At 61.5% G+C, this 13,818-nt stretch overlaps 2 protein-coding genes across 17 annotated transcripts in view; one reads left to right on the top strand and one right to left on the bottom strand.

Annotated features, from left to right (window-relative positions):
• Positions 1 to 25: 25 nt before the first annotated feature.
• Positions 26 to 13,818, bottom strand: part of AGAP3 (ArfGAP with GTPase domain, ankyrin repeat and PH domain 3) — a 54,005-nt gene continuing 40,212 nt past the window's right edge. For 2 of the 15 annotated variants that reach the window (XM_032483122.1, XM_032483114.1), the window contains exons 11-20: positions 13,248 to 13,414; positions 9,450 to 9,618; positions 8,541 to 8,649; positions 5,768 to 5,887; positions 4,112 to 4,249; positions 2,255 to 2,409; positions 2,082 to 2,199; positions 1,702 to 1,924; positions 833 to 1,088; positions 26 to 699 (exon numbers count right to left, since the gene is read on the bottom strand). In XM_032483122.1, the coding sequence (XP_032339013.1) occupies positions 493 to 699; positions 833 to 1,088; positions 1,702 to 1,924; positions 2,082 to 2,199; positions 2,255 to 2,409; positions 4,112 to 4,249; positions 5,768 to 5,887; positions 8,541 to 8,649; positions 9,450 to 9,618; positions 13,248 to 13,414 (1,662 nt within the window). In that variant the 3' untranslated portion in view covers positions 26 to 492. Of the gene's footprint in view, positions 700 to 832; positions 1,089 to 1,701; positions 1,925 to 2,081; positions 2,200 to 2,254; positions 2,410 to 4,111; positions 4,250 to 5,767; positions 5,888 to 8,540; positions 8,650 to 9,449; positions 9,619 to 13,247; positions 13,415 to 13,818 lie in introns of those variants that run through there. The other 13 variants (XM_032483123.1, XM_032483117.1, XM_032483128.1 and 10 more) reach the window with 11 other exon arrangements.
• On the top strand, positions 2,406 to 7,376 carry LOC116664784. 2 transcript variants are annotated; one of them, XM_032483140.1, is made up of 4 exons: positions 2,406 to 3,132; positions 3,354 to 3,581; positions 5,412 to 5,516; positions 6,390 to 7,376. In XM_032483140.1, the coding sequence occupies exons 1-4, from the start codon at positions 3,044 to 3,046 to the stop codon at positions 6,616 to 6,618; spliced, it is 651 nt and encodes a 216-aa protein (XP_032339031.1). In that variant the 5' UTR covers positions 2,406 to 3,043; the 3' UTR covers positions 6,619 to 7,376. The 2 variants fall into 2 exon arrangements, 1 of the variants encoding a protein (XP_032339031.1); XR_004321226.1 differs by lacking the exons at positions 2,406 to 3,132; positions 3,354 to 3,581; positions 5,412 to 5,516 and adding an exon at positions 5,894 to 6,110.

Below are 13,818 nucleotides of genomic sequence, written 5' to 3' on the forward strand. Positions count from 1 at the left end.
CAGGGAGGCGAATGGGGAGAACAAGGCCGCACGCAGTCTGGTTTATTGGCTCATCACACACACAGCAAGTATGTACACAAACATAAATATTCCAATGTACACATTTACATGGGACTCGCAGGTCACCCCCCGACCTCTGCCCCACCCCAGGCTCCGCTTTAGGCGAAGGCCTGCAGGGGCTGGCACTAGAAGGTAGGACTCTGGAGGAGGGCGAGGTCCTGCTCCCCTCTCCTCACAGTACCTCCAAAGGGTCCTGTCCTTCTTCTGCGGCACCGGAGGACAGGGGGCCAAGCACCTCCGATCCCTCCGCTGCAGCGCAAATCCCAAGCGTTGCCTCTGACCTCTCAGTCCCTCCTGTGGAGCTCTTCTGACTCTTCCTGTCCTCCACATCCCTGCTTCTCAGTCTCTGTGTCTGTTTCCCCCCAGTGCCCGTGGGAAGGTGGGGCCCCAGGCCCTGCAGTCCTTCTGGCCCCCGTGCCCTCTTCCTGGGCCTTACAGGAGGCTAGGGCTTCGGTGCAGCTCGGCGGAGGCGCTGGTGCCGTTGGCAGGCTCTCTGCCGGGGGCAGGGGCTAAGCTGCAGCCTTCCCCGGGGCAGCCGTGCTGGATCAGGATGTCCGCACACTCCTGGCTGCCAGCCCGGCGAGCGTAGGCCAGTGGGGTCAGGCCCCGGGCGTCCCGGCTCCTCACATCCACCCCGTACTGCGGGAGAGAGCACATTTTCATAGTTGGCGTGACGTGGCAGGAAAGGTGTGGGTTCTCAGGGAGAAAAAGGGGAGTCAGAGGGGCCTGCCAGGCTGGGGCAGGGGAGGCAAGGAGGGAGCCCGCGACTCACCCAGATGAGCAGCTGTGTGAAGACCACGTTGGCCATGGCGCTGGAGAGATGCAGGGCCGTCCGCCCGTCCCCGTCCCCGTAGGTCTCGTTCACCTCCTCCTTGGACCCATGGGCCAAAAGCATCACCAGCAGCCGCAGGTCGTCCTCCACCACGGCCCGGAGCAGCTGCTGCCCCAGCGGCACGTCCGAGCTCGGCAGCGGGGCCAGGAAGAGCTTCTGCTCATACTTGGCCCGGATCCAGCGCTCTTTCTCCTCCCTGCAACCACAGGTCCATCAGGGCGTGCGCCAGGCCGAGGAAGGCCCAAGGCAACGCGCAGGGCCGGGAGGGTGGTCAGGAAGCGACAGCAGCGCCCGAGGAGGGCAGGGAGAACAGAAAGTGCTGGAGCCCAGACTAGCCTGAGAAACCAGGGCGTTCGTGGGGCAGGGGCGAGGAAGGAGGGTGGAAGAGGCTTCTGAAGAACTCGGAGGGGAGCCCGCAGGGGCAGTGGGGATGTGGGGGGCGGGGGGGGGAGTGGGCAGGAAGGTTCCAGGCAGGGCTCTCCTGTGGCAGCTTATCTGGCCCTACAGGAACAAAGGCAGCGGGGGCCTGTCCTGGGGGCCCACGCACCACCCTATCTACCGCCCATTCTCCCCATCTCAGAGCTCAGGCCGGGCCTTCGCACCGCAGAGCGATAGGGCCCTGCGCATGCGCCTCCTGCTGGCCCCCTGACCCGCTGATAACGGCTCAGAAAGGGCCCGTTGTTGTGAGGCGCCTGAGTGACAGGGAGGGGGAGGAGCACCCAAGGGGCCAACTGCCACGCAGAGCAACGGCAAGTTTTAACCCTTCTCGCACTGTCACGGCCACTGGGCCCCATCCTCAGTCCCCTCACCTGCAGGCGTCGGGCCCTGGCTTCGCATAGCCGTCCAGGGCCCCCTCCCAGACACTGTTGGCCAAGGCGTTGCCCATCGCGGTCATGACGGCCAGCAGCTCAGGTGGCCAGTCATCGAGGTCAAGGGAGCGCACCCGCGACAGGTGAGCCCCCAGATGCCGGTGGGTCCCCGAGCACTCGATGCACATCAGGGCGCCCAGGTTCAGGCTGGCCCAGTCTGGGTCTAGGTGAGGAGAGGAGGCCAGGTGAAGCCCTGGGCAGCCAGAGTGAGACCACCAGGAAAGTCCTCCAGCCCTCTGTTCTTTCCCAGCCTCCTAGAAGCCTCCCGCAGTGTTCTCTAAGCCACCCCCAAACCCTGGCTCCACAGGCCCGGCACTCACTGGGGGCGTCGCAGTCAATACAGAAGCTGTTGCCCCGAACAGTGCGGACGGCCTGCACGGCCAGAGCTGCATTCTGGTTCCCGAGTCGAGTCTGCCTCGGGCAGAGAGACGGGGGTGGCTGGTCAGTCACGAGGCCAACGTGGGGTTCTGCCCCACCCAGCCTCCGTGCCAACCTTGTCCTTGGCGCTGCGGCAGCCCTGCAGGCTGGCGAGGATCTGGGCCTGCACGCTCTGCACCCACAGCTCCCGCTCCTCCGCCGTCGATGCCTCGAAGTGCCACGTCTGCCCAGTGAGGGACACCACCACGAACTCGAAAGACTCCTCTGCCTCTGTGGGGGACAGGGACACATACCACTGTCTGGTGGCACCTGTCAGCCCACACATCCAGGGGCGTGCCACTGCCACAAGTCCGTTCATTCCCCTGCCTTCCTGGCACTCATCTCCCCTGGCTCCGGCCTTGTGGACCACGCTCTCCCGACAGGTTGCAAAGGGGCAGGGGAAGGGGGACTTGGAGAGCAGCATGGAGCCCTCCAGCCTCCATCATAGCCACCTGTGGAGCCTGGGTAAGAAACGTGGGGATGCAAGATTTTGGCACCCCCGGCACTGCCAGGATGGGTCTGGAAATCAGAGGGAGAAAGCAGGGCAGAGGACCTGGAGAAGGATGTGACGGGGCACTAGGAGGCAGTGCTGGGAGGGGGAGGCGGGTGTGGGCACCATCCGTACATGTCAGCTGCAGCCGCCTCATTTTGCAGCTCATTAAACCCAATATTCCTGACGGCGTCAGCGTGGGGCTCCTGGGAGCCAGCCCCTCCCCCACTCCCCTGGCATAGGCAGGCGGGGCGGGCCAGTGGATGGGGAGGGGCGGGGAGGTTTTCTCGGCAAACTACCTCAGATGTGTGAGCAGACAGGGACCTGAGGACATCTGCAGTGACAGCACTGGGGGCCCCACTGTGACCCCAAGCGATGTGGGAAAGCGGTTCCAAGCTCTGCTGCCCCAGGCCCCCAGAAGACAGCCACACGAATCCCATCCCCCATGGTCACCTGCCCCTTAGGTGAGCAACTCCTAACAGCGTGGGTGTGTCACGGGGGCGAAGAGATAGGGGCCTGTGGGGACACCCCAGGGTGAGCCGGAGGCGAAGGCCTGAGCCAAGTTCTGCCAGGCCAGCCTCACGCCTCGTGACACTGACAGCCCCAGGAAGTCCTCCTGCTGGGCTCCTGCTCTAAGGCACCCTTAACGACACTGTCTTGGTAGAAAGTTCCTTTCTTCCCACAGGTCCCACCCTTCCACCTCACCTGGCTGTCAGTCTCTCAACTACAGAAGCGTGACCGGCTGTGGGGCTCAGGTGCCTGGTACAGGCGGCCCCCATGCCATGAACGCTAAGCGCCGCTGCGTGCTCAGAGGTCGGCCGCAAAAGGTGGCTCTCTCCCATCGAGATGATCTCCTACCCACACCCCTAATCCTGACATCAGAGCAGCAACCAGAAACTATGCGTCGACACAGGTAAAACTTAGGAGCAAAGCGACTCCAACCACCGAGAAGAGGCAGATTTTGAACACACTTTGGGGAGAATCAGAGAAGCAGGATTATGAGAAGGGTCCTACAGAACAACGTCCGAGGAGCTGAAGCTCCTCAGTCTAAAGACGACTGAAAGACTCCCCAGACGCACACACCAGTTAAGCGTCTGTTTTGCGCCCAGCACGCACTCCACTCCACGGTGATGTGAGAGACACAGAAAACGTAGGCCCCGCCCACAGTCTTGGAAGAGTGACTGGGGCAGCAGCCTGCTGCCTTTAACCTTCTATAAGAAAAGCAGCTCAGATTTTAACAGGAAGGGTTGAAGGTAGGCAGAAGAAAGAGCTTTACTAAGCTACCAGGTCTAAATGACCAAAACTTGTAGAGCTGCTTTTATTGGAAATTGTTATTAGAAAGCGCTTAACCTAATACAGAAAAAAGGGTGTTACTCTCGGGCACTATCCCCAAGCCCCACTGCCCACCTCCTGTGCCCCGGTCTCCCTCTGGGTCCCCCTAACCTTCAGCAGCACTGCTGGGGCCGTCTGGTCGGGGGGTCCCGGTGCTCTTTTTCCTCCGGTGCTTCTTCCGGTTGGAGTGGGGAGATGGGGGAGGCTCTAGCTTGGGGCTGGAACTGAGCACCTCAGCTGGGCCACTGGCTGGTGAGGGAGAGGGGGAGACGTGTGGGAAGAGGGGAGGGGGCCGAGCACACGTCCTGCCTGTGCTGTGGGAGCTCCACCCTGAACTGCCGCTGGGCCGCCCCGGGGGAGACTCCTACCCTCGCCCCGCCTGGGAGGGGTCTGCCCAGCAAGTCTCAAACCCAAGGCTTCCCCAGCCCTGGAGGAAGAGAGGGTGGGGAGGAGAGTGGAGGAAGCTCAGGCAGAGCAGCATAAAGGCACGGAGGAAACGGTGGCTTCTGCAGCCTGGAGGGGTGGAAGGCGGCCCAGGGAACTCACAGGGAGCTGGAGCCCCAGCAGCTCCGCACCAAATTTATCCTCAATCACACTCCCCGCTCCTCACAATTAATAGCAGAATTAGAAACAATCAGGGAGCTGCCTAATTACTGTCAATTAGAGCGCGCTAATCAAGCTCCGTCTCCCACACCCCGCCCGGCGCTCAGCACTAAATGTCAAACTTCATTAGAGGCAGACATGCTCCCTCCCTCCCCGCCTTCCTCTCTCCAGACTCAACACCCCAGCACAGGCCGCAGGGTCGGTGACCCCGGGCAGGGCCCCAGCTCCCCTTCTCAGGCCCTCCACCAGCACTGCCCCCAGGGGGGCTGGGGCTGGGACCGGGGTGGGCAGATGCCCTGTGCCACGGGCACCCAGCTCCTTCCCACTGGCCGTGCTCAGGCCAGGATTTGTGCTTCTCTACGGGATGGGGGCCTGGGAAGGGTCTCTGGGAGGCAAATCAGGGAGAAGAGTTACTGCCCGGCTGCCCAGCAAGGAGCAGGAGGGCCAGGGGAGCAGCAGGTGTGCCCGGTTCCCGGGAGTCTCCAACCTCTTACACCCGCACTCAGGAGCACAGAGCTGCAGGTGGGATCTGTGGCCCAAGGGCTGGGACATGGGTGAGAGTGTGGAGAGGATGGGTGTGTGTGAGTGGAGGTGCTTGCAGAAGAGGAAGAGGGAAGAGATAAGGGGGAGGAAGAGTCGATGTGAGCAAGGTACAAAAAACCACATAGGGAAGAAGACGAGAGAGGAAGGAGAGCAGGAGGCTGGGAGGGAGAGGTAAGGGCGGGTGGGGCCTCAGCCTTTCCCGGGAGGCAGTGTTGGGGTGAGGAGGCCCTTCTCTGGACAACCCCCAGCCCTGATCCGTCTACAGGGACCCCCTCTCCACGCGGGCAAGTCGCTGCTTTCGGAACTCGTTTAAGGCCCCCAGCCTCCGACCTCCCTACTCAGCCGCTTCCCCGTCCCCGTCCCTCCCGTGGTGAGGCTGATGAGCTGGCTGCGCGGGGGGCTGATGGGGAGGCGGGAGCGCCACCAGCGCTGCCTGGGGACAGCAGTGGGCGGGCAAAGAAGCTGCAGAGGGAGGGTCTCAAGCAGCAGCCGCTGGCAAGGGCCTGGGGAGAGCAGAGGGGTAGCTGGAGAAGGGACAGCAAGCAGACTCCGCCGGTCTGCCTGGAGGGCTCTGCCGGGCCCCTCTCCCCACTCTTTGTGGCTTAACTGGGTCCTGCATACCTGGGGGCAGGGCAGCGGCCTCGCTCCACTGGTCGGTGCTGGACACGGAGCAGGAGCGCTGGTGCAGCCCCTCTGGGCGCTGGCCGGCCCAGGCCGGGCTGCTGGCCGAGTGGGGGGCACCTGGGTGGGGGGGAAGGGTCAGACTGGGCGGGGAGGCTTTCCTGGAAGCGCGGCTCTGACTGTGGGCAGTTTGAGAAATTCCAGCTGGATACTGACCAAAAACGAGGGGTTCACCAGGTACTGAGCCAGGCTCGTGGAGAACCAGAGGCCTCACACGGGCCATCCAGGGCCCTCCGTGCCCAGTTCCAGGCTTCACACCCCTCCTCTCTCCAGGAACACAAAGGTACCTGCCCAAGTCCCCTCCCAGGGAGCCGGAGCCGGAAGTCGGGGGAGTGGGGCTGACTCCCCCATCCCTGCCCTGCTCCTCCTCTGCTCTCCCCAGCCCCGCCCCTCCTGGTCAGGCCTTGCACCCCACATGCCAGTCCCCAAATGCCGTTTGCTTTGCCTCAGCTTTGCTGCCATTCTGACGAGAAATGTGTATCAGATTCAAGTAATTATGTCTAATTAGTATTAGTAATTATCCTGTTGGGCTGGAGAAAATTAATCTTTTGTTTCCCATCAGGGAGGAGCAGCAGAGCCAGGGGAACCAAAGGCCCCGGGAGCACCAAGGCCGGGGCAGCGGGGCCGGGAGTGCGCCCCCATCCCAGGCACCAAGCCACCTGTGGGGAGACTGTGGGAACAGCCTCAGGGCCTCGGAGCCGGACTTGGGAGCCTACGCTGCCCTTTCACCTCGGTCAACCCAAGACAGTCTGGGGCCTGAGGCCAGAAGGCCATGGCCCAGAGAGGTCTGAGGACCTGGGGGCACACCCTGCGGGTCTGAACTGCGAGCAGAGGAGCTGGCCAGGTGCTGAGGGTCAGGAACGGGGCAGAGGTGGGGCCTGGAGCTGGACAAAGCCAGGGGGACCTGCCCTGCAAGCACAGGGGTCAAGTTCCTGGAAGCCCAGGAACAGGAAGCTCTGAGCTGAAGCCACTAGACGGTAAAGGAACAGGACAGACATCCAAACGCTCTGGGGACAGTGCAGCACCGAAAGGTGGGGGCAAAGTTGTGTTTCTCTTGTATCTGTCATGACACCCAAGGCAGGACCAGACACACAGCAAGTGCTTCTTAACACACGTGTGGCACCAAGACTGCCAGCCAGTCCACCCTGGTCCAGCCCCTTCCAGGCAACATGCTGATGCTCCCTCTCCAGAATCCTGCCCCTCCCACTCTGCCTAACAGGTCCCTGCAAACTTGGCCTTTCTCAGGTGCCCTCCCAGGAAACCTTCCAGGGAGCAGCCTCGGTTCCTAACTTCTCAGACACTGCTTCTTGCCACCCCTTGCCAGCTTCCATCTCCTAGGTTCCAGATCTTACTCCCCCCTCATCCCCAGCCTCACCCAAAGACATCACAGGCCCAGCTTCCTCCCCAAGTCCCCCAACCCAAAACCCCGAGGGAGGGCAAGTGCTTTCCCTTTTCTTTGTTAATTCTCCCCTCATTACGCCTGCAATCCCACAATCAGTGTGCACTGTAATTGTCGAATTTGATGCTAATGATTAATGAATTAAACATGGAGCCATCAATTAGTCCTCGGAGGATAATTCTGCATAAAGCAGCGGATAATGTAATTACAGTAACAAAGATAATGAGATGTTAACATCGCCCGGTGAGCGGAGCTGTGTGTGAGTGTGCAGGAGGTCGGTGTCAGCATGCGGTGGAGGGGACGCGGGCTCGGGTGGCGCCCGGCCATGTGTTCCGGGGATGTGGGCGAGTGTTTGCGGGTGCCAGTAATTATGTGGGTGAGGGTGCCGCCCCTCCCTCCTCCACACACCGCTTCCGCCTCCCCAGGTGAAGGCCTTCAGGGACCGAGAATGTGACAGGACAGTGTCTTACTGTCTCCCTCCCTTTGAGGAAACAGCTTTCCTCTTGCTACCTGCCTTCAAGGAAGGGCTCTCCTTCAATGCACTTCCCCTTCCTGCTTCTCTGCTGCAGAGACCAACAGAAACCAGAAACCCCCAGCCAGCCCAGAGGCCGCCACCGCTATCTGCCTGCCTGCAGCTCCGGGCAGAGTGCGGAGGACCACGGGGGCCCCCACCAGAGTGCATCCCCCCGCCCCCCCGCCCCCACTGTGGCGGTGGTCCTGTCGTCTGGTCTTTACCGTCCTCTGCTTCCTCCCCTCCCTCTGTCCACTAGAGCTCTCTCTGCACGATTCAAGGGGCTTCTCTCTGCGCTCGCAGTGGCTTAGAGGACAGAATGCAGCTTTTCAAATCAGGCAGACTGAGGTTCAAACCCAGCTCCGCCACTTCCTGTGGGACTTTACAGACAAGCTATTTAACCTCTCGGAACCTCCGTTTCCTCATCCATAAGATGGGGGTGACAATCTCAACTTCCTAGAGTTGAGCCCGGGGCCTGACACAGGGCAGCACCACCGCACCCAGCCCCTCCGTCAGGTCAGGGCGCCTCCAGACTGGGAGGCAGTGGTGGACCCACGACGGGGGGGGGGGGGCGGCTGGTGCTCTCAGCCCTCACTGCAAACAAGGGGCACCCTCAGGAGGCCACCGTCCTGCCAACCCCGCTGTGACCCGGAGCTTCTCAGTGCAGCCCTGTCAGAACTCGGAGTGGGGCGATTCTTCGGGGTCTGTCCCACCCATTCCAGGGTCTGAGTACCCAGGCCCCCCATCCACTGAATGCCCACAGCAGCCTCCCATCACTGTGACATGCAGAAACAGCCCCGCACCTTCACAAGCCCCTGGGGAAGCCGGCCCCTGTGCCGAGAGCTGACCACTGGGGTAGGGGCACCGTCTCAGCAGCTGTTTCTGGGCCCGAGGAACATGAGACCGAATGATCTAGGACAACATCAGGGACACTGAGGTCTTGGGATGAAGGGTCCCAGAAGCCAAGGCAGATCTGGATGAGGGGGACTGAGTGTGGGAGGAAAAGACTCCCCACCCCTCCCACAAAGAGCAACGTGGCTTAGGAGCCAGAAGGGCCTAGAGAGGCGGGCGGAGCCGGGCCAGGGAGAAGTTCAGCGTCCTTCACCTGAACCCACAGTGTCGTCCAGAAAGGTAAGACCTGGCCAAGGAAAGGCTGCCCCACCTGAAGCTCAGCCTCTCCTCTCCCGACCGCTGGACACGAGGCAGAGCCTGCTTGGCCTCCAGCTTCTCTCTGAACTGTCTTCTCTGAGCCAAGGCCATCCCCCGCCCCTACTGTTGCCCCCAAGAATGACTATCAGGTTGACCCCAGGCAGCTCCATTCCCTTCCGCCTCCCTCCCTGCCCACACATGTGGCTGGGATTCAGCCCTGGGTGCCTGAGGTCCTGTCCTCACCATCTGCCCTCGCTCCAGATATGCAGGAGAGATGGTCCCTGGACCACTGATGCCACCTGTCAGCACACATCTCCCTGTCCCCTGTTCTGATCTCCGAGCCAGCTGCCAGGCTGTACACTGGCTGGTACCTCTACTAACTACCCTAGGGCAGCATTCTGGCAAATGTGTTTGGCTGAGCTGATCCTGGAAGCCTGACACGGGGTGGTGAGTGTACCTGAGACCCAGTCTGAGAAGAAGCACAGCCCTGCCATGCCCCCCTTTCCCAGCACAGCCCCCTCTGCCAGCTCACCATGCACCCCTGCCATTGGCAGCCACCTCACCTGGGCCCCCACCCAGCTGCGTGCTGCTCCGCTCCAAGGCCAGCCCGTTGGCCCGGGGGCTGGTGCCTGGGGCTGTGGCCGGCGTGGCTCGAGGCAGGCGCTTCCCTGGCACTTTGACTGTCGTCCGCAGCAGGTCAATCTCCTTGCCGTGGATGTTCTGCATGTAATCCTAAGGCCAGGTGGACAAGACAGACAAGATTCATCAGGACAGGCCCCTTGAAGGCAGCGCCCTGTCTCTGGCACCGACCCTCCCAACTCCTACGTCTCTCCCGCCTTGTTGCTGGGTGCGAGGGAGAGGGGGAAGCCCAGCACACTTCCAAGTCTGGCCGAATGCAGCTCCGGGCAGGGGTGGGTGGGGAGCTCAGCCAGGAGCTGGGCAGAGGCAGCAGAGGGTCTGGAGGCCCGGGGCTCCTTTTGGGAAGATGGCTCTGGAGGTGATGCAAAGGAGACCCAAGTGGTGAACTGAGATGAGATTTAGGGAGAGGGCCTGTACGGCCAGGCCAAGGAGAGGAACAGACAGACTCCGTGGCAAGTGGACAACCGGGCTGCCCCACACTCTGGGTGACTGGTCACCAAGGACCTCAGCCCTGTTCGCAGAAGCTCCCACCACCACTTGGGGCTTCGAGAGCTTTTAAAGCCTCGAGCAGTCCTCAACAATAGATACTTGTTGAACATTTAGAGGGGAGCCTCCGATTCTTCCTGCTGCACTTAGGGATACTGAGCCAGACACCAGCGGCCGTCCTACCAGCAGTAATGACAACCACTACCACCATCACCAGTCCGTTCATGTGCCAGGCACTGGCACAGCCGTACGTTCCCTGTGTATCTCAGGTATTACCTCCCAGGTCTTCACAATGACCGAGGACGGTGTTACTCTATTCACGTTACAGATGACTGAGGCTTACAAATCTGCCCAAGGTCACACAAGGTCTCTGGGGAGGTTCCCAGAGAGTGAAAGCTGGTGGGTGCTTGGATCCCCACCACTCTCTCTGTTGAGACCTTGGCCTGGCACCGCCCCCCACGACTCCCTGGGGAGTGGCAGCTGGGGGAGGGGGGTGCAGAGCAGAGTCCCGCCCCACTCTCCGGCTTCCTGTTTTAAACCCCACCCCGCCTGGGCCCCAGCTTTCCGGGCTGCTTCTGATTTCTCCTTTTTTGGTTGGGGGAGGGGAGGGAGGTAATCAGGTTTATTTATTTACTTTTTGTTTTTACGAGGAGGTACTGGGGACTTGAACCCAAGACCTCTTACATGCTAAGCATGCGCTCTACCACTCTGAGCTACACCCTACCCCCTGATTTCTCCTTCCAGACCGCTGACCCGTTTCTGTGGCCCTGGCACCAGCGTGCTCCTGGGCAGTTCCCAGCTAACATCGCTGATAAGATGTGGCAAAAACCCCTTCCCAAGAGCAGAGGCTGGGCAGGTGGTGCCAACTTAACTTTGGACGGAATTCCATTGATTAGGCTCAGGACTGGCTCCTCTCCCTCGGGAGCACCTCGGGGATGTTTTGCATCCAGAGTGTTTCCCTGAGCGGCACCACTTCAGACGCAGACTTCATGCCCTCACAGGCCCCGGCCCTCACCCTACCCACCTGGGGCATCAGGCTTCTGGTTACCCAGGCGTTCTCCTAGCTTCTCACCTCTTAGCTTCAGGGAAAAGGGACAACGTCCACTGTGAAGTGCTGCCGTTGGGGAAGGAGGGACAGGGTGGGCTCACCAGGGGCTCAGGGGCTGCCTCTCACTCTGTGAATGACCAAGATGACATCAAGTAGAAAGGGGTCCCTGGCCCTAAGGAGCCAAGAGAATGTGGGCACTTCCAGTTAGGAAGAACGAGAACAAGGAAACAGGGCACCAGCCCCTCCTACACTTCTGTCCTTAGGCTGGAATTCACTGCAGGATGGGCCATCAGGGGGCCAGTGGGAGCACCAGCGGGAGGACTGTGCGGAGGAAGGGGCACCACTGATGCTAGCACGCTGGCCTCACCAGCCAACCTGGCTCTGGGGAGGCCTGGTGTCACTCTTTATTCTCCAAGCAGTGCTGACACATTCATAGGCAGATGGCCTTTCCGAAGGACCGGAAGGGCCTAGCCTGCCCTGCAGCTTTGGGCTGCGTCCCCACCCTCCTGCCATCATGTCATCCTGTGTGAGGGGCGGTGCCAGGTGCCTGGCCGCAGGCACATCGGGTTCCAAGGGAGTCTGCCCCACGTCTCAGAACCACGAAACGACATCCCTGAGAAGTCAGCGAGCACAGTCTCCAGACACGGGAGGACCCCCCCGACACCTCTCACCCTGACTCTGCTGAGCACCGCCAGGGCTCCGTGCCCACTCTGAGCCCCTTTCCCGCCCTCAGGGCCCCTCTATCCAGCTCTCCTATAGCGAACTCAGCCCACCTGCCCAGTTGCTGCCGCTGGCCCTGCCTCACTTTCAGCCCAGCACCCACTGTGTGTCTCCAACGTCATGGCCCTCCTCACCCCAGGCCCCAGCGTCCCACCGACTCGGCTTCAGCACAAACCCATCCATGGTCCCCGCACACGATCACATCTTGGATTGGCTGCTCCAGACAACTGTCAGCAGCTGGCCGGGCCGAAGGCACAGCTGCAGTCCCTTTCCTCACGGAGGGGCCTGGGCTGCTCTAGTTCACAAGGAGGTCACAGCAGCTGCAACAGTTTTCAGGCCCCACTGCAGCCCTGGGACGCCCAGGCTGCGTCACGGGGTGGAGCAGCTGACCCTGGGCCAAGGAGAAGAACTGCCCGGAGGAACTCTGATCAGGGCCAGGGAGCCGGAAACCAACGTCAAGGGAAAGCAGCGGCCCCCTCAGCCTCTCTGACCGCCCCGGACAGGCACTCAGGCGGCAGCAGGCCAGCACCCAGGGCTCTCGGCTCCACGCCCTGGGCTGGGCCGGCTCCAGGGCTCAGCTGGGAGGTGGAGCCTGGCCCCGAGGACACTGTGGCGAGGAGCTCAAGTAGCAGCGGCAGAAGGGACAGGGACGTCAGGGGCAGAGCAACAGCGTTTCCCTCCGTCAGCAGAACAGGGAGCTCGGCGGTGGTGGTGGCGGCTCAGGAGAGCGGTCACCACGGCTGCCTTTATTACCCACCATCAAACAGCAATTTCTTCCCCAGCCTCCTCGCTAATTACCCAGCCAGCGTTCTCATCTCGTTTTATTACTAGAATTAACAACGAGTTCAGAGCGTGGAAAGCTATTAAGATGTGTGATTAAGCCACATTCAATTAGTTTCTACAAACAATTTAATTGATGTTGCAGATAGAATTAACAGAAGGTGATTGTGTGAATGGCTCCGCTGGCTGCAAAATGGGGGAGGCTGTGGCGGGCTCTCTCGGGCCAGGCAAGGATTGGGTGTGAGGCTTGAGACCTGCCCGCCAGCCCTTCCTCTGCACGCCCGTCCAGTCCCGCCAGCCCGACCAGGCTCCATCAGCCAGTGAGTCACCAGCACCGCTGCCCTCAGGTCTCAGGCCAGAGCCGTCCTGGGAGGAACGCCGGATCAGGCCGAGTTCTGTGTGTGCCTCTGGAGTTACCTTCCTCCGCCGGCCCCCCGACAGGGGGGAGCCTCCTAGTGGCTCTCGGGGAGGGAGGGTCCCCGCTCACTGCCAGCCAACTAGGAAACTTGATTGGGTTGGAAAGCACGGCAGACAGAAGATGGAAGCAGTTGGGCAGGAACACGAGTGTGAGTGCGGCCCCCTGGGGTGGGGGCGGCAGGAGGGAGGGAGGCAGCCTTTGCCTGGAGGGAGCTCAGACCCCTGTTCATGGGCCGCCCGTAGAGATCCTCGGCCTGGCCCTCACTCGTACCTTCCTTGCAGCCAGTTTCCAATCCGATTCATGTCTCCTAAACGAGCAGAGAAGCGTCTACAGGGCAGGAGGCAGGCTGCCATCTGCATGTGCTCCTGGCACCTGGCCACCCAGCGTGGGGGGAGTCGGGGAAGGACTCCGGAGCTGGAGGACGGCCGATGAGGGGCCTGTAGACGGGGCAGCCACACTCTTACAGGAGCCGTTCACTCCACCTCCTCACCACGTCCTGTGGCCGGGAGAGCAAGAGGGGCCTGGCAGGGGCTGGCAGAGCCACTGGCCTCCTAGACTTACCTTGCAAGAAAGCAAGGACAGGCCTGGAAGCCCCTGCCGCCCAGATCCTGTCCTAGGCCCTGGACGCACTTAAGCCACACACAGTTCACAAGGGCGATGGGGGAAGGGATGAGGGGAGCTCAGCCACCCAGCAGGGCCAAGCATGCTCCCTCCCACCTGATGCTAACTCTCCAGCGACTTTCTCAGCCAGCCCCGGAGGGAGGTGTTCTCGGCACATGCAGAAAAACCCAGGTCATGCTTAGAGTCAATGTCACGGGGCCAAATTTCACCTCAGCCATTG

This window comes from Camelus ferus, chromosome 7, assembly GCF_009834535.1.
Source record: "Camelus ferus isolate YT-003-E chromosome 7, BCGSAC_Cfer_1.0, whole genome shotgun sequence".
Classification (NCBI taxonomy): Eukaryota; Metazoa; Chordata; class Mammalia; order Artiodactyla; family Camelidae; genus Camelus; species Camelus ferus.